This window comes from Hemicordylus capensis, chromosome 5 (assembly GCF_027244095.1).
Source record: "Hemicordylus capensis ecotype Gifberg chromosome 5, rHemCap1.1.pri, whole genome shotgun sequence".
NCBI classification, from domain to species: Eukaryota; Metazoa; Chordata; class Lepidosauria; order Squamata; family Cordylidae; genus Hemicordylus; species Hemicordylus capensis.
The window spans coordinates 245,997,192-246,022,437 of record NC_069661.1 but is presented as its reverse complement, the minus strand read 5'-3'; the positions used below and the strand labels follow the sequence as shown (position 1 = coordinate 246,022,437).

Here is a 25,246-nt window from a genome sequence, read left to right as displayed (position 1 = left end):
TTGATGCTGCTCCTGCCCTGACCTTGTACCAGCTGAGCTACAGCCTCATTTTAAGTACTGTGAATGTCCAGAGCAACTAATTGTGTGAAAGCGCAGCCATGATTTCCAATAGCCACACTATTGCTAGAATAAAATTTTAGACGAGAAGAGTTAAAACCACTTCAAATCCTGTTCATTAATGGTCATAGCAGAGAAGACCTGCCAGATGGGCGTAACTATAATAGGGCAAGGGGAGACATTTGTCTGGGGGCCCACTGCCTTGGCCCCCCCCAGAGGCAAGTCACATGACTGACTCCCCCAGCTGAGCACCCGCCCAGGCTTCCTTCAGTTGTATTCATCCTCCGAAACTGATGTGAGTATTAAGACCTGGAGCTACCAGAACAGCATGTCCTTCTCTAGTACCATTAAATGACTTGCATCATCCACAATTTACAAAACCTTTTAAAAAATAATTTAGGATGATGTTCTATTGTGGCACATAGGATATAGATATAGATATATATGCTTTTTGTTACCACTATTCAGCCTCATTTAAGATTGCTTTACTTCATGAGCTGAGCTTCAGTGAGGGGGGGCCATTTTAAAATCTTGTCTCTGGGCCCACTCCAACCTTGCTACGTCCCTGCTGCCAGAACAAAAATGTCTTTAGCAGGTGCCAGAAGGTCACTGAAGAGTGGGGAAGCCCAATCTCTCATGGAAAGGAGTAATGATGGGTGTCCAACTAGCCTGAGAACCTTTGCTGGTCTTTTGCACCAAATTTCTCCATGGAGTCATTGCAAGTCTCTCCTGAGGAGGAATTTCCAAATTTGAAGTTTCACCTTATAACAACATTTGGCAGTGACTCCAATCTTGGGTTTTGTCCTCTATAAGGAAAGTTGTTCCAAGAGTTCTGGTATCTCAACAGAACATCTGGAGGAGAAGTGTAGAAGCTCCCAGAAAATTTTCACTTGTCTTATAAAAACTTATGAGTGCCCCTGAGCTTTCTCATATGCTTCTCCTTGAGAGGAACCCTGACATTTGCTTTGGATTTTACCTTTTTGAAATGTCTGGGTCAACCCTAATGTGTTGAGAGGAAGATGACACCCAGCTCACAGTCTAACCACCTATGTTAATGTTTCTCTGGGATGCAGAGTTTGGGAGATATGAAGGGTATCTACAAACATCTGAAGGGCGGCCACACTGAAGGCAGACTGGACTAGTTCTCTGTTGCTCCAGAGAGCAGGACTAGAACCACTGGGTTGAAATGAGAAGGAAGCAAATTGAAGCTAGATATAAGGAAGAATTTCCTAACTGACAGTGGAACAGTCTCCCTCATTCAGTGGTAGACTCTCCTTCTCTACAGGTTTTCCTACAGAGACTGGGCGACGATCGGTGAGGGATGCTATAGCATTTTCCTGCCCTGAGCAGGAAGCCTTTCCAAGGGCCCTTCCAACTGGAAGGCTCTATGACTTTGTGATATGCAGAACCCATTGAGAAATTCTGCTAGCCTGGTTGAAATTGCTAGTGTTCTTCAACATTCTCCGGATATTTTTGCCTGAGTGGGAACCTCCACCTCGAGATTCTGCTGAGGGGGGAATCTGGTGGCAGCCCCATAAACAGCAACACTTCCTTTCCTGTGGTACAGAGCCTTGAAAGGAGATCTCTACCCCCTCTGAGACGAAGGCATGAAATGAGCCAGGGAGACAGGGGAGACGGGGCTTGACGATCGAAAAGCGGCAGACTAAAGTGAACACAGATGATGGCTCCTGTTACTTAATCAAAAACGCTGAAGCGGAGTCACCGGGGCCAGCACAAAGTCATGTGTTAGAACAACAGCTGATCTGTATTAAAGAAGATTAACTCACAGTGCCACGGCGGAGGGCCCTGGCTTGTTTTATGCACTTCCCCTGCCATACAAGCCGTCAGCACAATTACTGCCCTCCAAAGTGAATGACTGATCTGTAACCACAGCTAAACAGCAGGCTGCTTAGGGGCCTGGCCTGCTTCATGAAGATGAATTTCCATACCATCAAAGTGCTTTTAATGGGCTCCCTGATCCCAACCACACGGCCCCGCTTTGCAAGTATATAGAACTCGGGATGAAGGCTTCCTGTCCAAAAGGATTTGGTCGGTTGTCACTTGACAATTCCCAGCTTGCACAGGGGAGGAAAGGGAGGGGGAGAGATAGGTAGACTTGTCTCTGCTTTGGAGGATTAGAGAGAGAGAGAGAGAGAGAGAGAGAAGGGTACAGATGCTTTCTGAATGCAACTAACTGCTGTATCCACAGCTGAATTCAATGCGCTTAACAAATAACGGCAATTTAGCTATGCTTGCAAGGAGTAGCTTGAGTCACTTTGCATTAGCATCTGGCTGAGTGTTAAAGTCATTTCTACATGGGGAGCAGAGAAAAGGAATTTCTGCTCCGAGCATCCTTTCAAGAATGCTTAAATATTTGAATATAAATTCCTTTGTGCTTGTGATCACTTCGTCTTATATCTGACACTCCACTCTCTCCCCATGCGGTACCACTCTCCCCCTCCCCCTCTCCTTTTTGGTGCTCTTCAATCTGTAACACCATCAACATTCATCCTTCATCCCCCCCCCGGCTCCCCACTCCCTCCCTTGCAAAAATGCCCTTATTCCTCTAGAAGAGATCTTATGGAGTGACAGATACCTATCACACTGAGGACTTTTTGTCTTTCCAGTTCTCTCTGGAAAATGCCTGAAATTGCAGCAATTTCCCCGTATTTTACACTTGGGGATTATTCACAAAGTACATTCTACCCATTGGTCTCTGTATGGAGAGGTCACTGTTGAGCTGGCTGGAAGCAGAGTAAGAGGGAGCCATGGGCATGATGAGCCCCCTCTCTGAAATCAAGAGGAGACCGTCTCCCCCAAAGTGGGCCACACCACATTTATTCCCCAGTTTATATAATAAGAAGTGAGAGGGCTCAAAGTGGTCTGGAAGCTGCACTCTGCAACCTAGGTTAACTTCCCCCTCAATGCATGTGGGGTGGCTGTGGGTTATCCAGGGACAACCCAGATGTTATGATCAGTGTGTAGCTGCCTCCCAAAATGGCACCTCAACATTTCCCCCTCCCTCTGTAAAACCAAGCAGAATTTGCTTGATGTCACCATGGTGCGGGCTTCTGCATCTTTCCTGCCTCTCCCCAACCAATGGCAGCCAATGATGTGGGGTACGGAAAAGGAGCATGGGGTGATGTTGCAATATCAGGTAAATTCTACCAGATGTTAGGGAAGGGCAAAGGGGAATGGAAGGGCAGGGGGGGCTGGAACTCAAGAAGCCTTTTGCTGAGTCTGACCATTGGTCCGTCTAGCTCAGTATTGGCTGGGACCTTCTGTATGCAAGCAGATGCTCTACCACTGAGCTACATCCCCATCCCCTAAGGGGAATATCTTACAACAGACAGTGCTCATAAGTAGTCACACATCAAAATGCTAACCATGCTCATTACCACAAAACCAGCTTTCCTCCCCAACGCATAGGTGCCGTTTTCAGTAGATTACTGCAACCAGTATATGCCTAGAAGCATTCTGCTTTGGTGCTACTTTGCTTTTTGCAGATATGAGTTCTGGCACTGAAAACAGGTTCTGTGGCAAGCCCTGGTTCAAAGGCTACTGGTCCTTACACAAGCTACTGGCCCCCAAGACCAAGCTTTATGTCATTCCCCCCATCCAGTAACCCCATTAACAGGGATTCCCAGAGTGTTGTTGACTACCACTCTCAGCATCTACAGCTGCAACGGCCTTTGGTTGGGGATTATGGGAGTTGTAGTTAACAACATCTGGGAATCTCTGTTTTGGGGAACACTGCCTCTCATCTTTCCACCCTGAGCCAAAATTACATTAATTCTGGTCATGGGACAAAATAGGAAATACTGACAGGCAGGGGAGGAAACAGCATGTCAGCAAGAGGCTCTGCACTTGACCTCTGTGAATTCATTGGCTCTTCTGCACAGAGCCAATGAACATGTGGAGGTTGGGGTGGAGCCTGCTGTTGCCATCTCAGTCACCCCGTAGCTCAGTGGTAGAGCATCTACTCTGTATGCAGAAGGTCCCAGGTTCAATTCCTGGCATCTCCAGGTAGGGCTGGAAGAGACTCCTCCCGGAAACCTCAGAGAACTGCTGCCAGTCAGTGCAGACAGCACTGAGCTAGATGGACAAACATCAGTGCCTTGGTATCAGACAGTTTCATATTAGGGGTGTGCACAGAACCGTCTGGCCTGGTTTGGTTTGAGGCTGAACCAGCCTCAAACAGAACCGGGCCAGTTCGGTCTGGCCCCCATTGACCCCCCCACCCCGCATTCCAGTCCGGCAGGTCCACAAACTTAAAAAAATTTTTTTTTAATGAAAAGTAACTACCTGTAGCCCCTCAGGGGGCTTGCTGTAGCCGTGGGGGGAGGGGGGGCTGTGAGGGTTCCCTCTCCCCCCGCCGGCCTCCCTCATCACCTCCGCGGCTGGGTAAATATAGTCTTTTTGGCCCTTTCAGGCCTCCGTAAAGGCGAGTGGCAGCCATTCCAGATGGAACTGGGATGGAACCGGGTGCGTGTGTGTGTGTGTGTGTGTGTGTGTGTGTGTGTGTTTCAGTTCAATCACGAACCCCCGGACCGAGCCGTCGGACCGTGGACTGCTGGACCAGTTCTGCACATCCCTGGCTACCTGGTCTGATATGCAAACCTGGGACACTGCAGCAGAATAAAGAGTGCCAGTGTGAGTCCCAAGGTAAGCGCTACTCAGAACTGCAAATGTATCTCCCCCTCAATTATGCCAAAGAACAACTAGTGTGTCATCCTGCTGGGGGAAATCAAGCTAATATAGCAACATTGCCAATGGTCCAGGTTCTTTCCATTTTTTTTCCTGCCCCAGCTGGCAGAACTCCATTTCCCTTGTTATAAATATGGCAGAGAAAGGAAGCAGTGAGTCGATTCACACACTCAGCAAGGGGCAGAGAAATTCACAGGGGAGGCTCAAGACAAAGACCAAAAAAAAAAGGGGGGGGGGAGAAAACTCCAAGAAGTTACAGACTCTCCAATGCACTATCGTTTCATGGGGAGAAAGCAACATTTTGTCCGCTGGGACTTCCGTATGCCTGGGTTCAGATCCTTGCGCAGATATGAAGCTCAGAGGGTGGCCTTGGGCAAGTGGCCATCTCTCCTATGTCCTAGCACTGGAGTTGCTTTGATGGGGTGTGTCTTGGTCTTTTTCCAAAAGAAGACTTTTTAAAGGCAGAACTCTATGCTCTCTAGTGATGAGCAAGAGCCTCATGCCTTGTGTCAGATTTGCTCAGAAATACATCAAGCTACTTTTGTGGAGAAGTAACTTGGCTTATTTCTGAGCCAATCCAAAATATATATAAATGATGCTCACTCCCACTTCACAAACTGGGAAATATCCTGACTTATTTCTAAGCTAATCTGAATTCATCCCCGCATCTATCCAGTCCCATAGCTGCCATTCTGTAGCCAAAGGTGGTGGAGGCTTGCAAGACTCTGCAAATGTGAGCTTTGGGGCCAAGGAGAAGACCTGCCAATGGAGCACAAGCCCTTGCAGACGTTTCTAAAGGCAAGATGGTCTTCAGCAGTGTCCTCTTTGGAGACACCCTCCTTTCAGCTGAGCACTACTAAGTTGTCTCTGGGTCTGAGCCTGGCAAACCCTTCCGGCATCTCTAATGATCTCAGCTGAAAAATCTCAGTTTAGGTTCTATAAACCCCACTGGGACTGCTGCAATGCAGACAGGGGTAGCCCTTTCATAAGGCCAGGTGAGGCAGTCACCTTGGGTGGCAGATTATTGGGGTGTCAAGATGTCCCCATGCTGTCACGATTGGAGCAGCTCTTTGGGACTGAACTCACCCTTACAAACTTTTCAAGGAGTGCTTCTTCTCACACTCCTTCCAAAGCTTGAGGAATCACAAGGAGAGAAGATGAGTCTGCTGGCAACTTCACCTGCTTCCCATATACTTTCAAATCTTGCAAAGGTTGGTTTTGAAAGGGGCCTGGCTCCCACAGATGAGTGAGGCAAGGCAGCATTGTGTGCCTTGCTTCAGGCACCAATACCTTGGGTCACCCCTGGCTTCAGAGGACCGTGGTTAAAGGATCAGATGCCAGCCATAGGATTATACATTGTCCTCAACAGTTTTACTACCTTTATATTCTGTCCTCCCTCCAAGGAGCTCAGTGAGATATACATAAATATCTCCCTCTTTCTGTTTTGAAATTGGTTAGGCTGAGAGATGATGAATGGCCAGAAGTTATCCAGTGGGATAACTTCATGGGGATTTGAACTTGGATCTCCCAGCTGGAGTTTGACACTCAGACCTCTGGTTCTCCAGCTAAAGACTATAGGAGAGTGTGGTCCTATGGCCTTCTGCTGATCTCTTAACTACAGCAAAGAGATTTGGTGTTCTGTCTTTACCAGCCCTATATACCCTAACCATCTGCTTGCACTGTACTTTTGATTTCCTTTCTTCTCTGCCTATGCAAAGCTGGTGGGGGGGGGGATATTTACTTTGTCAGTTCCCGGGTGTTTCTGTTTCTGCTGAGTCATCTAACATGACTTGACAGAGCACCGTTGCAGTGGTTGCCAACCAGGCATGACAGCTTCAATTGCCCCATCACCAGAAGCTTAGCCCCAGTATCAGCAAAAGCTTTTGCTCCCAGAAAAGCTTGAATAATATGTTTCAAATCCAGCTCATCTCCCCAACACATGTAAGTATTTCCAAAAAAAGCACTTTTCCACTTGGACCCAGATACTTCAAGGATCACTCAGGCATAATGCGCATTGACAGCCTAGGATAGAGAATTAAAAATCTCCCAAGTTTTTGTTAGGTTCCCTCCCCCGCCAATAAAAGGGCTTAATAGTGATTTATTCTTTGCCATCTTCAAGTCTGTGGGTGGATTTTATTTAAAAAAAACTGGCAGAAACTGTTCATTACAGAAGAAATACATTGAATCCAAATAGTATTTGCTAAGCACCATACCAACAACTTAAACTGCCCCAGCTACTGAGGTAGGGGATGGAAACCTTTATTGATTCAGAGGTTATCAAAGATAATAAGGCCCTATCCACCCCCAGCACGGAATCTCCAGTGACTGTTGCTGGTGTCGATCTTATTTTTCTTTTTAGATTGTGAGCCCTTTGGGGACAGGGATCCATCTTATTTATTTATTATTTCTCTGTGTAAACTTCCCTGAGCCATTTTTGGAAGGGAGGTATAGAAATCCAATAAACAAACAAACAAACAAACAAACAAACAAACAAACAAACAAATAAACAAGCTCTTTCTGTCTATGCATGGACAAGGGCTCCAGAGAGTATTTCTGCAATGGGTCTTGTCCAGTGAGTCTTAGGTCACTGGCCTTCAGTTCACCCACCTCTACACATCCAAAATAGGAAAACATGCCAACACTTACATGCTTGATCATTTATTCTGGGAAGAAAAGGAAGCAAGTCACCAAGAAACCCAGGTTCTCCCCCTCTACCCAGTCATTTCAGCCTCTCAGTCTTAAGCCCTGAGGGGAAAGATCTCTCCCCATGTTCAGTGCTTGCTTCTCCTGACAAATGCTCAATGCGGCAAGCTGCAGGAAGCATGACCAAGGAGCATGTTCGCACAAAGGGTGGTGGGGCATGGCTATCTGGTGTGCTCCTATTTGCCCACTTCATGAGTTCACCGCCTGCAGGTGGTGAACGCCTGGACAGAATTGCACCTACACTGAGTAAAAGGAGCTTCAATCCCGGGTTACAGCCTTGAAAGCAGGTTTCTACTCTAAAAATGACTGTTAGCTTGGATCCGGAAGGACAGGATGAAAAGAAAATTCTATGCTAAAGTATACTCTGTGGCTCCATGGCTATAGAGTATAAGACATTTTCCTCCTTTGACAGCTTGGGCAAATACATCTACAGTAACAATTCATTCCACAAGCCCATCCTGTCACCACTACGAGTTCTGCCACGTGCAAAGATGATTCTTCCAAGCTACCGGTTACTGGATCATTAAGACTAGAGAGATATAGGCACGGTTAGAACATCAGAACAGCCCTGCTGGATCCGGCCCAATGCCCATCTGGTCCAGCATCCTGTTTCACACAGTGGCCCACCAGATGATGCTGGAAGCCTACAGGCAGGAGTTGAGGGCATGCCTTCCCTCCTGGTGTTACTCCCTTGCAACTGGTACTCAGAGGCATCCTGCCTTTGAGGCTGGAGGTGGCCTATAGTCCTCCAACTAGTAGCAGATGATAGACCTCCATGAAGTTAGGACCCCTCTTAAAGCCATCCAGGTTGTTGGCTGTCACCACATCTTGTGGCAGAGAATTCCACAAGTTGATTATGCATTGTGTGAAAAAATACTTCCATTCATTGGTCCTAAATTTCCTAGCAATCAATTTCATGGGATGACCCCTGGTTCTAGTGTTAGGGTTAGGGTTAGGGAATTTCTCTCTATCTAGTGTTAGGGTTAGGGTTAGGGAATTTCTCTCTATCCACTTTCTCCACACCATGCACGATTGTATAGACCTCTATCATTTCTCACCACAGCCGTCTTTTTTCTAAACTAAATAGCCCTAACCAAAATAGGTTGTGACATCATGTGATAAGGTCAACTTCTACCATGCTCCAAGTCACAGATCTGTTTAACAGAATTGAGTGCAGAGGGTATAGGCCCCTCCCCATACTTGAGGGCAGTTATCATGATCAACATTAGAATAGGGTAAGCCTCCTTCCCTAATTCAGGAGCAGGGTACACTCATGATTTTCAGTCATGTGTTAGATAAAACCAAGTTTGCAGGTGGGGAACTTGATCATCTGTCCAGTCTCAGATAGGCAGGCTGATTTTATGGCTTACCTCATTCAGAAGCTGGGGGCGGAATCTGGGTAGGACATGTTTATCCTATGCATATGGGGCTTGATGATGATGATGATTATTATTATATTATTATTATTATTAATTCAATTTTTATACCACCCTACCAAAGCTGACTCAGGGCGGTTTACAAATAAAACAAAGACAGTTAAAATCAATCAACAATTAAAAATATAAAATACCATAAAACAATTAAACAATAAAACAGTTTAAAACCCTGAAAAACCAGGTACATTAAAAACCCTTTACAACAATTAAAAAACCCTGGAAGGCCAGGCCAAACAGATAGGTCTTAAGGGCTCTCCTAAAAACCAATAAAGAGTTCTAATTATAGATTTCTGCAGGGAGCACATTCCACAGTCCAGGAGCGGCTACAGAGAAGATGATCACCAAGCTCCCCCAATCCAGCCTTGTTTTTATTTAACACATGATCAAAACCCGGGAGCATGCCCAGCTCCTGAAGTAGAAGGCTTCTCCTACCATGTGAATGGCTTTTTATCTTCTTAAGTTGTCCACCAGAGATGAATTAAGCATACCCCAAACGTGTAACATGTAATTATGACCAACATGAATTATGACCAACATGCAAACACATGCCTCATTTGTGGCCTCCTTCTCTTGGTGGTAAACTCAGCTTTGCTATTGCATAATGTGCAAAATGGCCCAAAGAGGTAAATGCCTATGCAACTCATAGATCATTATACCTAAATGGGCCTCCAGTTCAGCTATTCTGTGGAGTATTAGCATTATGGTTAATCCAGACCTGCTGAAATAAGTCAGTGGAGCTGCAGTTTCCTACAGTGAATCCACACTTGAGAAACTGGAACAGACAGCTGGAACCAAATTGCCAATAGTAACCCAAATGGGAATCTTGGGCACTGACCTTGTCTGTCCTGCAGTTATTCAGACCCAGATTATTTGCAACAGCGACCTTTCCATCAAGAACTTGTTGCTCCCTCCGTAGCTGTTCCTTCATCTGCCGGGCCTCCTGGATTGCCTTGGTAACAGCATCATGGTCGTTTAAGTAACCTGACGACGTGATAGAAGAAAGAATATCTAGAAAGAGGGTGAGGAGACAAGGCAGACAAACAGAATCAAGGTTACCAGGAAACGTACACCATGATCATCAAAACGTTCAGATGCCTTCCCGAATGGATGTCAGATGATGAACAAACTCATCAGCTGTTGTCAGTGCCTTGAACATGATTTGGGATGGATCATCCTGTTCATTTGCATAAACTGTCTCATATTTAATTCATTCAATCAGAGGACTAAAACAAACATTTGAGTATTACTACTACTACAAATATTTATATACCGCTTTTCAACAAACACTATCTCACTGTTATTGTGAGGCTATTTAAAGTTTGAGGATATTAAATATTTTTTTAACCAAATGGCACAAGCAAATTATGCACTGTTAGCAACAAATGATTAGCTGGGGTCCACATTAGATGTTTCAGTTTTCTTGGATTGGCAGCGAGCCACGGTTATTCGTGTTTTATAGAGAGAGGACTATGATCAAAATTAGTTATGTCTGACAATGAAGCACTCGTGCATCAGGAGAAGCACCAGAGCTTCTGAAAAGTTCCAAATTAACACTGCCGCAGTGCTTGTGTGTGTGTGTGTGTGGGGGGGTGAATTTCAGCAACCTCCTGTTCCCATGGAATCCCACAGTGTCACCCAAAAATATGTCCCCAAAGGCTGTGCAACCTTCAAGGACATATTTTCAGGAGGCACAGAGCATTTCCTGGAGAATTTGATTCCACCTGAATTAGTTGATTTTTTTCAGAAGCATGCTTTGAATTCCAAGAAGCTTTGAACTCTGCCTAAATAAAGGGATTCAGTTATATGTATTTTGGGACACCCCCCCCCCATAAATCCCAGGATCCTTTTGAGTTCTTTTTGGGGAGTTTTCTTAGCAACTCAAGATAGCTAAGCAGCTGGTTAAAGTAAACAGTGTTGTGACTTCTAAAATGGTTGGGGAGGGGAGTCCCTGGTACCTGATCTTTAACCCCTGTGACTGCTTAAGATATGATAGCAAGCAATTTGAAAGAAAGGACACCTGCTCCAAGTTTACCTCTGTAATCACTAATATCATGCATTCACTTAGTTATTGCAAACAATCCTGATAACACTGTTGTCCAATGGCTGCATTCCTGTGCTGTATGAAGTGCAATGTGGAACCACTATTCTAATGGTGCTCTCAGCTGATTGTGGGACAGCAAAGTCTCAGCAGCATGAAAGGGCCCTTGTGTGGAAGCAACCACTGAAGCCTCATCTACACATGAAGCAGGTGCTAGAAACCAGAGGCAGTAGAGTGGACTCTGTGGGTGTGTGATGCATTTTGTAACACTTCCGCCACCTCCCTGTAAGTAAAAACCTGTAGCATCAGAAAAAGAGATGCTATGCTAATTTCTGTTTCTGCAAAGATTTCTTTACACGGGGAGCATACAAAAATGTGACAAACCCCCCCCCCAGCAATCTGAAGTGGTATAATCCATTCCACTACCTTGTCACCTCATTCTGCTGTGTGTGAAGGCCTGGCCTCAAACAGTCCCTCAAAACCCTTCTGTTGAACAAAGCCATTCTTTGAGGACATTCACACAATCAAAAATTGTGTTCTATCCAAGGTTGGGAGCTGTGTGTGCTCCCAATTTTTGCTTGTATGGAAACAAGGTAGGAGAAAAACCTGGGTAGAAGTGATTGTGTGGAAGCAAGGTAGAAGGAAAACCTGGGTGGCTTTTCCTCCTACCTTGCTTCCATTCAACCAAAAATTGGGAGCACACACAGCTCCCAAACCTGGGAAGAACACAGTTTTTAATTGTATGATGACCTATACCTCTTTGAGTACCTAAACCACAGACCAACTATATGTACTATCTGTCACCTGACAGGACTCATATTCTGAGCAGTGAAACGTGGATAGGTCAGTACGCCTGTGCTGTTGTGGAATAGGGCTGTTCTGCTGTGACTTCCAACTGCACGATCACAGTTCTGCCACACCACATCCATTATTCCCAATGGATGTAGTGCCGTGATTGTGCAATTTTAGGTCGCTGTGGAACAGCCCTGTTCCGCAACAGGATGGGCAGGCACTCAACATGTAGTAATTCATGTATGAAATCTGTTGCATGATGTAAGGGCTATTCCTTTTAGGAAAGCAAAGCAAAGGAAACGACTCACATTGAGCAGGGGTCTCCAACCCTGGGCCCCCAGATTTGTCAACTACAACTCTCGTCATCCCTACAATGATGGGAGTTGTGGATTACAGTGATAGAAGTCATAGCCCAACAACATCTGGGTACCCAGGTCTGGAAACCCCTGATATAATGAATAGTACTAATAACGGGTATCAGCCACAGGCAGTATCTGAATGGAATCTCTGTATACCTCTGAATACTAGGGGATATAGAGACAACAACAGTGGACGACCATAACCTTCATGCCTGGCTTGGGGAGCTTCCCAAGAGGCACCTCACTGGCCACTAAAGGAGGACAAGACTGACTTTCATTCTAAACCCTCAAAGCAAACCGTGTGCTCTTAAAGCAGCCCTTTCCCCCTGCTCCACAATCCACCCCTTTGCCCACTGGGTAGGAATGAGATCAGACCCAGTCAACACCGAACACTGTACATTTTGTACCATGACGGCACTATATTAAATACAATGCCATCAAGTAGATAGTGGAAATATAATTACCCTTCCTAATGCAGATAGGGCAGGTTTATTAATCTGGGGCAGACGGAATTAAAATATCTCCCGCCTCCTTCCTTAAACCTCACAAAGACGTTAATAAACCACAGGTGGTGATGTTTTGCGATGCAATATGACGGCTGAGCAGATAAATCTCCTCCACAGAATGTCACCCCCCCACACTCCCACCCAGCCTCCACGCACCACCTGTCATTCAGAAATGCACAAGGAGCCACAGTGCTGCGGACTTGAGACGCCCACTCTACTAGTGCTAGGTTGGATGTTCACTCCTTGGTTGCAGTGTACACACATACACACACACACTCTCTATACCAACCTAGGCTTTAGCTGTAGTAGCAACTGGCACGACTCCCTTTTGAAACATTACAAGCATGCGCGAACGTCCTTTAAATTTCAAATATGTCATTTTGTCATTGGTTTTCTCTCGCCCCCCCTCAACTGCTCTAACGTCCCATAGATTATACTCATTACGATCTGCACGTGTTTTGCAGCTTGCAAGGTTGATGGGAAAATACTCCAGACCTATTTAGATGCGGGGGGCGGGGGGAGAAGCTAATATAAACCATTTTGCTACCTGTTTTCCTTGCCCTTCCCCACCCGCCCTGCCCCTTTGCTCACCTTTTAAATTAGGGCACGGAGATGGATTTTTAAAAATAAATAATAATGCCCAAAAGCCCTGGAACTGTAACATGAAATTGCCTGGAAAAAGGGCTTCTGTTTGTGACATGAGGCTAAATCTAACCAGATCTATTGGTGAATTGTAACAGATGGAGGGGCTGTGAGACAGAAGGCTGGCACTAATCACACGCAAAATGACCGGCTTGCCTCAACATGTTCCATGGATTCCAGCAAACTTTACACCCTAATCCATTTTTAGAACAAAAAACATCTGGGCCATAAATCCTCTAATCTGCCAAAACACGCTATTAAATCCCATGATTTGTTGAAAAACACTAAGATTAAAGAAAGGAAATATAAAATGGCTAACTGCCGCGTTAGGAAAGTGTTATTAATACTCTTTTCTTTTGTCTCAATTATGAATGTTCAGTTCCTAAAGAGCCTTGTCTAATCATGTCAGATTACACATCCTTGTTGTACTGTTTGCGCCTTCGATCTGATCTGCCGATTGCCCAAGAATGTACAATGTTATTGTCTTCTCTTGCACTCTCGGCTTTAAATCATTTCAGGGGAAAGAAGCTGATGTCAGATTAGTTCAGACTAGCACTGCTGGAAGGTTTCGGTTGTTTCTTTTCTTTTCTTTTTTTTAATACATGCCTTTAAAAATCATTTTAAAAGGAATGGAGTTGGCAATTCTGGCTTCCTTTGGAAATCGAAACCTTGGAGTTTGGGCAAGTTCCAACTCTGGCATGGGTGGAGAAGCCATGGTTAGAACTAGTCTATGCAGAACGAGGTGGTAAGATCCAGACCTCGTTGACACACAAAGCAAAACGAAGCAGTGGTGGAATCCTGCAGTGGCAGAGCGGGTAGTACTGTTTCAGACTGCAGATGCAGGGTGCATTTTTTAAATGCTTCCCCAGAATAAATTAACACCCCCTCTGCAAATAGAAAACTAGAACATCAGTGAAAAATGTTCCAGGCCACCCTGTTCCCTGCTCAGCTAGATTTTTACTTGTGGGAAAGGTTTTTTTTTTTTACATCAAACAGTGTGCCTCTTAGAAATGAAAAACATGATCAGGAGAATCATGTCATGTGGCTTTCGCTGGGTTGTACTATTTCAGATTACTGGGGAGAGATTGCATGTCTGAAGGTTCAGACATGAAGAAACAGCAGATCCTCCTTGCACACAGAAATATAGCATGTCACAGGGAAATGTTCTAGCCTAGCCCTTCCTTAACCTATCTGACTTCACAGAGATAGTGAGGTGCTTCACACAACATATGTGAAGCTCTTGACAGGGTTCTGCGAGGGAGAGCGGTCTTAGCCCACTCTCCCTGCAGATGAGCAGCCACCCATTGCTGGGTGGCCGCATTGGCCGCCCACACGGCTGTTGGCTCCGTCACGGAGCTGGCTGGGTCTGTGGGGATCGGGGGCCGCACAGCCACTGGAAGTTCCAGGATGCCCTGCACAAGCACAAGGGGCATCCTGGAGAGACCCCCGAGTCCAGGAGGCTCTTTACACCCTCCTGGTCAGGGGTCTACTCGTGTGCCATGGCAACACACGAGCAAAAAAACAAGGTTAACGGAGCGATCACTCTGTTAACCTCATTTAAGGGGAGGGGGACTTAATGAGGCTAGCTGCTGGGAGCCACATGGCTCCTGTTGCAGCGCACGATCACCCAAAAGCGGGCTGAGCTCCCTTAGCCCACTTTTGGGTGATCATGGGAATAGCCTCTGTGTATGTGTGTGTGTATCCATCCATCCATCCATCCATCCATCCATCCATCCATCCATCCATCCATCCATCCATAATATAGATAGATAGCTCCTGTCTGCCATCCTACACATACAGTCTGAAACAGATGTGGGGACAGGTGCTGGGCTCCTACATCTGTCTGGGAGGGTGCCACCTTCCTGCCTGCCTTCAAATTCTCAGGGAGGAAAGGGAATTTATCTTATTTATTCATTCGTTCGATTTCTATACCGCCCTTCCAAAAATGGTTCAGGGCAGTTTACACAGAGAAATAATAAATAAATAAGATGGCTCCCTGTCCCCAAAGGGCTCATAATCTAAAAAGAAACACAAGATAGACAACAGCAACAGCCACTGGAGGGATCCTGTGCTGGGATTGGAGAGGGCCAGTTACTCTCCCCCTGCTGAATAAAGAGAATCACCATATTAAAAGGTGCCTCTTTGCCCAGTTAGCAGGCGTGGCTAACTTTCAAGCACCTGGATCTTCCTCCTCCTGCTACCCCAGACTTTTGAGAGTCAGATAAGAGCTGTCTCCTCCTTGGCAGCCTCCCTCCTTCTGATCAATCCAGTGCAGCTAGCGACACATGTATGCAGGACGCTCCCAGTGTCTCTGGGGACATCCAGGGTGCTCTGAGAACACGTTGCTTTGGCAACCCATCTGCCAACACTTTCAGTGGCTGATGCAGCACTAGCCACTCTGTAGCTTTCTTTGGGGTACTTGGGGGCCTCTGCTCTTGGTGTCCCCCAATCCTAATTTCAATGGAGGAGGGTAAATCACAGATCTTGAGCCCCACAACAGAGGGAACAGGATCCACATTCCTGTCCTCAGCTCAGCAAAAATTGCACCCAGTGATTCTGCTGCTAACGTGGATGAGTTCTTGTATAGCCCTGGTGGTGTATCAGAAAATCGACATAGGATGTTTTCCTGAGAATGCAGAATAATCCTCACACTTTCAGACAATATAATATCCATATCCAACATGTTTTTAACACAGCTACTGAACAAATAGTTGCTCAGAAACCACCCAGTGCCCTCACTTAAAGCAGGTATGCTGCTTTTAAACTAAATTATCCCCCGCTTTCCAGAAGATTTTGCTTATGAACCAGAAGCCCTGCCCTCCTCCAGATTATTTGGGGTCCCCACCCCCACCCCAAGCACTGCTATCTTTGAAAGAGTTTGGCACCAGGCAGTGAAAAAAAGCAAGCAACCTGTATGTTTTTCAAAAGCTGCCAAGATGCTGGTGTGTAGGGAAATGATTAATATAGATGCCAGTGGAATGTAAATTATTATTTTTGCTTAGGGTTGGTGGCGAATCATTGACTGGAAAAGGAAATCGCATTACACAAAATGCATTTAGCGATGGAGATTGCCAAGTTGCATTTATAGATGGGGAAAATAATGCAGGAAGATGGGAGGTAGGCAGTTGAAGCTGATTTTGGTCATTATGGGTGTATAGGTAAATAAGTATACACTTGTACTTTCAAAACGTCTTGAGGCCCAATAAAGACTTCTTCTTTTTTTAATGTGCAACTGCACACAAAACATGAATTAAAAAAAAGAGGTGTAGTTCTAAAAGCCAGACTCCTCTAGAACCAAGATCCTGATCAATCGCACCTATTTCTTCTCCCCCTGCCAAAGATGCTGCCTGCAGACTCCATTTCTACTCCCCACAGAATCTTCACCAAAGAACTCTTCTCTAGTAGTTCTGTCAATGTTCTGAGGATTTCCCCCAGTTCTAAGTAGGCTTTTGCATGTCCTAGAATGTGACTCTAGGACACAAAGTATGTGTGTGTAGTCAACTAAAATGCAGGTGTGTGGTGTTGTGGTGCAGGCTATGCATGTGGATTACACTTACATACTATTGTACCATGGAATTATCCTTTTTAAAAGTCCTGGGGCCAACCATGATTTGTAGAGGAGAAGCATCAGGTTGGGGCATGTTTAACTCTTCCACTGCCTTGCACCTTTCCACTGCACCCATCCAAAGGTGCCCTCCCCCCCCACACCCCCCCCACAGCTAAGTGCATGTTTGTCAGATCAAGTGGGAAAGCAGCTTCTGGAGTGATCAGAGGGGAAAGTTAAGCATGACTACCTACTGCTTCTCCCCTGAAAATCACACCACCCTCCTTGATGCTCTGCAACACAGAAGTGGTGTGTGGGATGCATTGCTAGCTTGGTCTATCCACACCCATGCTTGCCCCTGAAAGAGTAGCTCATACTATAGATTTAGAGCAGTAATGGGAACTGGGGAGATGGTAATTGGTCAACTCATAGAAGAACTCAGCTGGATTTCTGCAAATCTCCACAACCAGACAATGGAACTTTACCAAGTACAATAATGCTATATATGCTATATATGCCCCATATGCTAACTGGGCAAAGAGGCACCTTTTACCATGGTGATTCTCTTTATTTAGCAGGGAGAGAGTAACTGGCCCTATCCACCCCCAGCACAGTACTTCCAGTGACTGTTGCTGGTGTGTGTCTTATGTTTCTTTTTAGAATGTGAGCCCTTTGGGGACAGGGAGCCATCTTATTTGTTTTATTTCTCTTTGTAAAGAGCCATTTTTGGAAGGGCGGTATAGAAATCGAATTAATAATAATAATAATAATAATAATAATAATAATAATAATGCAGTATTGATGATAAAATTCTGGCATCCCAGGTCCTTGGGAAGGACTCGATGTCTGGATAAAACAAACCAGTCAACAACACCTGTCTGACTGTGTAAACAAGAAATAATAAAGACTGGATTTTCATCAGTCCTGAGCCCTGTACAGAAATTATCCTGTGTCTACATTCAGATGTATGTACAAACATACATGTTTTCATGTGAATGACTGTACCTGCCTTCATTTTAAAAGTGAACCTGGTACAGGCCCTATGAAATGCAGGATGCAGGTCAGAAATGCGTTGCTGTACCGGCATTCAGCATAACATGTGAATAAGTGTACCTTTGTGCAAATTTGTACCTGTGTGCACTGTACATAGACTATGAGTATTGAACATAATGTGTGAATAGGGCTCTGGTCCCAACTCAATCTCAGTAAGATGGAGATGCAGTAGGTAGGTGGGTCAGTTGGGTTGGTGGCCGGCCTGTTTTGGATGGGGTGACACACCACTTAAAAGAAGAGCTTCATAGTCCCAGGTTGCTATTAGATCCAGCCCTATCACTGGAGGTCCAAGTGACTTCTGGGCTGATGGAGTACCTACAGACTCAGACAGACAGAGCCCGGTTTAAACTCATGCTTTAGTAACATCCTATTTGGATTACTGCAAACCATTGTACGTGAGGCTGCCCTTGAAGACAGTTCAGAAACTACCATTAGTACAAAATATAGCAGCTAGGTTACTAACTGGTACCAGATAGATGGATGCAACACTTTTCGCTGGATCATTTAGTGGCTCATTAGTGGCTCATGACAGTTCAGAAACTACCATTAGTACAAAATATAGCAGCTAGGTTGCTAACTGGTACCAGATAGATGGATGCAACACATTTAGTGGATCATTACAGTGGCTCTCTGTGAATTTCTTGTCCCAATTCAAAGTGCTTATCTCAACTTTAATGTTTTAAACAGATTTAGGCCAAGGTTCAGGGCTTTTTCAGTTGTGGTACCCCATCTCTGGAACTCTTTCTCCAGTGAGGCTTGCCAGACACCAAGTCCGTTAGCATTCTTTTTGGCACCAGCTAGAAACCTTTCTATTTTCCAGACTTTTTAGTTTCTGAGCTTTTATGTATTGTTTTGAACTGGATTTTATTGTTTTCTGCTGCTCCGGATGTATGCAGTTATTCTTTTATTGCTGTTTGACTATTTTAGACTTCTATTAGTGAATCCGAGAGACTACTGTCTGAAAAGCAGGTTAAATGTTCCTGAATAAACAAATAAAACAAAAAGACGTTGGAAGAAGCATCAAATCCTCCTGTTCAGGCTGGTGGCTGGGATTTAGCAAGGAAGTGTGTTATGATTCAATAGGTTTTATATACAGTACGTTGCTGATGTTGCAAATAGCTGAGTAGAGAGCAAGATCTGGACATCTACCATCCATGACTGTGTCTCCTCCTGCAAACTACCAGCCAAAGAGTCCCCTGCTTTAAAAGAATTAAAAAAGGCAGGCTCCATTATCCTAGACAGCACGCACAGCAATACTATTCTGTAACCTCAAAAAGTCCCTTCCTATATCTGTCGCGTGAAGATATACGGAGGCGAAGTCTATGTCATTAACAATAACTTAAGTATGTTATCTTTTGGTCCACAGTTTCCCATGGTTTATTAATGGTATAACACATTAATTCTCCTTACAAGAGTGACCTTTACAACTCCAGTCATCCTCACAGCTTTTATCCAATTACATTATCACTCATTACAGGTACAGCCTTTCAAAATCTACATTTCACCGAAAGAGAGGGGAGGAAATGGCAGGGATTCCAAATGCAGGAAAGAGACCAGAAAGTGGGAAAGAAAAGATTGTATCTGGAAAATTAAGAAGTGCATGCTGCAGCAACTCTGAGGCTGGCCAAAGCTGCTGAGGGCCAAACGACACATTATGTTAATTGCATTATTGGCCTTGACATGCTTGTTTTCCTTGCTGGAACAGAAGCTGCAGGTGGAGTCTAGGACCAGGATCCATCTGGATCAGGACCATGGCATGGGGGAGGGGGCTTTGCTCTTCCCACCATCTCATTTTGGATTGATGCCCATGGCTAGTATTTGCCCAGGAGGGAATGGCACCAATAGAACTTTGCCTCCCCGGGAAAACAATGTGTATGTGCACATTAGTTAGGATGTCTGCCACTGCCTTTAAGTGTTTTATGCTAATGATACATACCTCACTACTTGCTTTCCAGAGAGTGGTCAAAACTTGGCTTTTAAAGCCAGCCTTTTGGTGGCATTGATTGCGGTGTGGAGACTAAGAGTACACTGGGAGAGCGGGGCATGTATGTCAACATGGACAGTAGAGTTAAAAAGTTCCTTTTTTGGTGCTTGTATGTGTTTATGGTCTTAGTTGATTTTAATTTTTTAATGGAATTGTATTTTATTAACTGTTATAAACCACCTTGGGATAAGTTTTATGAAAAGCAGTATATAAATTAAATTAAATTAAATTAGATAGATAGATAGAGCATTTAAAACAACTTGCAAAAGGGGGATATTTATCTTTCGTTTCCCGCTGGTTGGGATGGCAGAGACGGCAGCCACGGCATCATGGGAGGCCTCCCAAATGTCAAGCCGGGCCGACTGTGGCCCGTTTGGGGCCTCTGTGCATGCACAGAGGCCATTTGCATCACCACACAAATTGCCTGTGCAGAGGAGCAAACCAGACTGCAGCCAGCCCGCCCTGTCATTTGGGAGGAGGAGCCCACACCATGGCCGCCTCAGCCACCGGGAAACTAAAGGTAAATATTCCCCTTTCGCTCCCCCCCTTCTTAGTCTAGGCAATCCCCCTTTACTTCTAAAGGGGAATCCTAGCCAGGTTCCACTTTACAAGTATACCCCCCAAGCTGGCTCTTTGAACTGGGAGGCAGTCCGGTTCGAATTCAGATTGTCACACACACCCCTTTGGGAGGCTGATCTATTTTGAACTTGGAGTGCCCGAACTGCGCCGGCTCAACGTCGAGCCCAGCTCGATACAAGCTGGCTCGCACATCCCTAAATACGTTCCAATTGTCCCAGTACCTTTGCATTCATCAGGGAGAACCCTGCAAGGCACAAGTAGTTTACTCTCCACTGATCAGCTGAGTGTAACATGGTCCACCCACCCACCCAGCATTCTTCCAGCTTTCTAAGATAAAGGGCTAGAGACCCATTTGTTCTATAGGAAAGCTGAGTGTTCAAGGAAGGACTTACCCTTACATAGGAACCTGCCTCATACTGAGTCAGACCATTGGTTCATCTTGCTCAGCATTGTTTACTCTGAGTGACAGCAGATCTCCAAGGTTCCAGGCAGCAGTCTTCCCTGCCCTACCCAGAGATGCCAGGGACATATCCTGCAACCTTTCACATGCCAAGCAGGTGTCCTAACACTGAGCTACAGCCTCATTTCCAGCCCTCCTGGGGGCTAATATGGCATGGACAACTATGCTCCCCTACCAAAACTGCAAGGATGAGAACTTACCTATTGTGTTGACTCTGGCGGAAGGACTCGCTAACGCTGCTGGCACAGAAGATTTGAGTGAGCTGCTCCCACTGTTTATTCTCAGTGCTGGCATATGAGGAGAGGTGGGTGATGTGGGAGACTTTCCATCAGCTGTCTTGGGCTTTGCCGAGAGGTTCAGCGGCTGGGCCACGTCATCCTGAAACAGGTGTAAGAAGATGAGACCGGTAAGACAAAATGCACAGGGGCTACTCCCTCCACGGCTCCAGACAAAGGCGGATGCATGGAGATATTCACTTATAGTTCATTAAGGGCATTAAAATATATCAGTGGGTGCAATGCCACTGAACTTCTTCTGATGGGGGAGGAAAATGCCTGTGAAGGCAGTAAGCAGAAATGGAACGAAGGGATGGTATATGTACATAGTGGAACATAGAAACATAGGAAGCTGCCATATACTGAGTTGGACCATTGGTCCATCTAGCTCAGTATTGTCGACACCAGGGATTCTCAATGTTGGGTCCCCAGATGTTATTGGACTTTAACTCCCATAATTCCCAACCAAAGGCCACTGGGGCTGGGGATTATGGGAGTTGAAGTCCAATAACATCTGGGGACCCAACATTGAGAATCCCTGGTCTACACAGGCTGGGAGTGGCTTCTCCAAGGTTGCAGGCAGGAATCTCTCTCAGCTCTATCTTGGAGATGCTGGCAGGGAGGGAACTTGGAACCTAGATGCTCTTCCCGGAGCGGCTCCATCCCCTAAGGGGAATCTCTTACAGCGCTCACACATCAATTCTCCCATTCATATGCAACCAGGGCAGACCCTGCTTAGCTAAGGGGTGAAGTCATGCCTGCTACCACAAGACCAGCTCTCCTCCCGCAAACATTTGCCAAATGTTAGCATAACATAGTGGAATGCCACCCATTCTTGGGTGTGGAGAGGCCTGGAAGGAGGCCTGAGCAACCACCATCAGGGGATGGAGGGAGGATTTGGACCCACCAGAATGGTGTCCCCAAGTTTAGTGCTTCACTTTCCCCCACAGAAGGGAATGGGAGCTGTGCATTCATGTCTGAAGAAGGAAAGGTGTGTACTCCGCTGGGCTTGGTGCTTGACTGGGGTGGGCAAACCTGGCCCTCCAACTGTTGTACTACAACTCCCCTCTAAAACCATCAAAGTACAATAATAGTTATACAATCTACCCATCATTTCTTTCTGATTGGCTTTTATCTTTCGCATTCAGTTTGAGACACTATGCTTGAGACCCCCGTGATATCAGAGGGTGCATTTGATCCAATACGGGGATGGGAACAATGATAGTGGTAGTGGTACTTTTACTCATTTAAAATAGTTATACCCTGCCCCTCGCAACATGAATGAAATAGACACAATGTACCAAAAAAGACCAATGAAGTTAAACAAGTTAACTTCATTAAGTCAACATGAACCAGTGGGAGGGCAGGACACGGAGTTGATGCCACATAAGTCAGGCCTTGGTGGCAGCTCATTTCCCCCCCCTCCCCATCAGCAATCAGCCAATGGGAGCACTACCCCCTTTTTGGAGGTGCTCCCATTGAAAAAGGCAGTGGTGACACAAGTCAACTGATCTCCTGCTGTCCACAGGCACAAAGTGGTCAGCTGGTCCCAGGTGGGCTCTTGTGTGGGGGTCTGTGGGTCAGTGTTCCCTCTAAGGCATGTGCACATGCGCACGTGCACATGCTCACAAGTATTTTGATGCCACCTCAGTTCATTATAGATCCCACTCAGGTCGAGTCAGGAAGGCCCCATTCTGAATGCATGTGCCCACATACTATCTTCATATTGCCACTCAGAACAGAATCCCTTCCGCACACAAATGAGAAAAATCAGAAAGAACACTGCTGGGGATCCTCACCTTTGGCCATGGCCACAGACCAGCAAGTAGGTGGGCAAAAAAGAGGAGGCCCTTTCCGCTTCTTTTTAATACTCTTGAACAAGCAAGCTTCTGAACCAGTCGCCTTTATTCTACATACATATACCTGATTTCTCTTTTTGTAACTGTCAACAGTTAAATCTCAATTTTAATGCAGAATAAACATGGCAATCAAGGAAGAGGTAGACTAAAAAGTGTCATCTTAAAAATGATGGTTAAGCTTCCTTAGACACAGCTGGTGCATAATAATTATAGTTATAATTATAATAAAGCCAGGGGAAACAGGGAAGGGTTTTATTCTCTCACACATGCAAGTATTAGAGATGTATTCCTGAGACAGGAGCAATCTTGAGAGTAGTCCAATTGACTGATAAAACCTTAATAGGTGCTGGTGGGAAAAGGGTATTATTAAAGATTAATAATTATTTATTATTATTTGTTATGCATATAGTGTTACCCTTATATATGAAGCCTGACAAAAGGTCTTAGCTGAAAGAGCAGTCCAGAAGATCGGTACCACTACCAAGCAGGCCCTGCTCCTGCTATAGGGAGAAGATGCATTGTAAGATCTATTTGCATGGCCAGGGGCTTCTACCATTACCCAACAGCATGGGAAGGAGTGCCATCAAAGTGTCATAAGAAACCAATTTTAATTATGCTATTTCCCCATTCCCTTTCTTTTCTTTCTAGTTTGCTTTCCCCCGGCTCAAGATAGAAGCAAGCTCTTCGGTATGGATCATTCGTCTCAATTAAGCATGGAGAATCTTCTTGAATATGGCTGTCTAGATTTATTGATGCATGTTCTACCACCGTTTTGAGAGCCTCTCTATCAAGATAGTTCAATGTTAGGATAAAGTCAATTTACACTGAATCAAAGCAACAGAACAGAGTAGGTTTGACTAAGTCAAACATTTACTTCCCTATCTGCTGAAAAGATAAACGCTTAGAGAGCAAAAGAAGTTATGACCCAGAATTTTAAAAAATAATCTAAACACAGATATAATGAAAACAAAATGTGATAAAGGATAAAGGTTGCAAACTGTTTTCTTTGAAAGATGGCATATTTGGTTAGCAAAGAAAACCCCTCACACACAGGCATACACAGAAAAATAATAATCTGGACATTAAACAGAAAGATTGCCAACAAGGCCACTTAAGCAAACATTTCTTTTGCTAGAATAGATTTAGCAGAACTAAGAGATGTAATTGAGATTTCAGGCTTGCCCACAGTAATAATCTCAGTGCAAACTCCTTCAAGCAACAATCACTGTTTTCACGGAGTAGTGAGAACTAAGCCATACCAGTACTGAGTCAAGGACCTGGCCAGCACATGCCACAGAATAAGCAATGAATGGCTGCATTCACATGTAAGAGGGAACTGGAGTTGCAGGGGCCTGAGGTATCCTTACTGTTATGTCCACACGCATTCAATTCCTGTCCCATCCATTCTGCAACCCGAGGTTTGGCTCTGGAGTCTCCAATTTACATAATTGTAAGAGTTTCTGCCTCTCCTGTCCAACTTCAACCTGCCCTGTGAAGTCGTCTCAGGTGGACGTTCTCAGAGTTCCAGGCCTGGGGGAGGTACGTGGGGCCCAGGCTTGTGGGAGGGCCTTCTCTGGTGCAGCCCCCTCCTTATGGAACACCTTGCCTCCTGAGATTTGTAATGCCTCCTCCCTTCTGTCCTTTAAGAAGCTTCTGAAAACTTATCTATTTGGCCAGGCTCTTAGTTTTTAGTGTGTGTGCTCCCTAACCCCCCCGCCCACACTTCGTCTTCGCTGTTGTTGTTTTAATTTATGTAAACTGCCTCGAGTCTAAGGAAGTCAGGAGGTCAATAAATTTGCTAAATAAAACAAACAAACAAACAAACAAACAAATAAAATTTGAGCCCTCGGTTTGTAGTGAGTTTCACTGCTCAAAACCAAGGGTCCACAGAGCCTCTGTTGTATCCAAATGCAGCACTGGAGGCTACATTGGGCTGGGCTGGAGTTGAGGGAGGAACCTCCTCCCTCTTTCCCTGTGTGATTGGCTATGTGGGTTGTCCATCAAGCAAGACTGGCACCCATCTCCAGTCGTCTGAAGGTGGACCATTCACCTTACAAGCACAGCAGCCTCCTACCTTGTTCTGCTGCCTTCTTTGGGAACAAAAGCCCCGAACCCAGAACTAATCTGGATTTGTGCCTTTATAACAAAAAAGATTTAGAACTCCTGGAAGGATTGGAAAGTTGCAGCCAGTGCCTTCTCAAGAACTGCTTGGCGGGGTTGGGGGGGATAGGTGGGTGACAATCCAGATCAGG

At 45.4% G+C, this 25,246-nt stretch overlaps 1 protein-coding gene across 18 annotated transcripts in view; it reads right to left on the bottom strand.

The window, feature by feature from the left end:
• Nucleotides 1–25,246, bottom strand: part of SOX5 (SRY-box transcription factor 5) — an 876,032-nt gene that overhangs the window by 61,140 nt on the left and 789,646 nt on the right. For all 18 annotated transcript variants that reach the window (XM_053255253.1, XM_053255257.1, XM_053255255.1 and 15 more), the window contains 2 exons: nucleotides 21,061–21,238; nucleotides 9,739–9,911 (listed from right to left, as the gene is read on the bottom strand). In XM_053255253.1, the coding sequence (XP_053111228.1) occupies nucleotides 9,739–9,911; nucleotides 21,061–21,238 (351 nt within the window). The remainder of the gene's footprint in view (nucleotides 1–9,738; nucleotides 9,912–21,060; nucleotides 21,239–25,246) is intronic.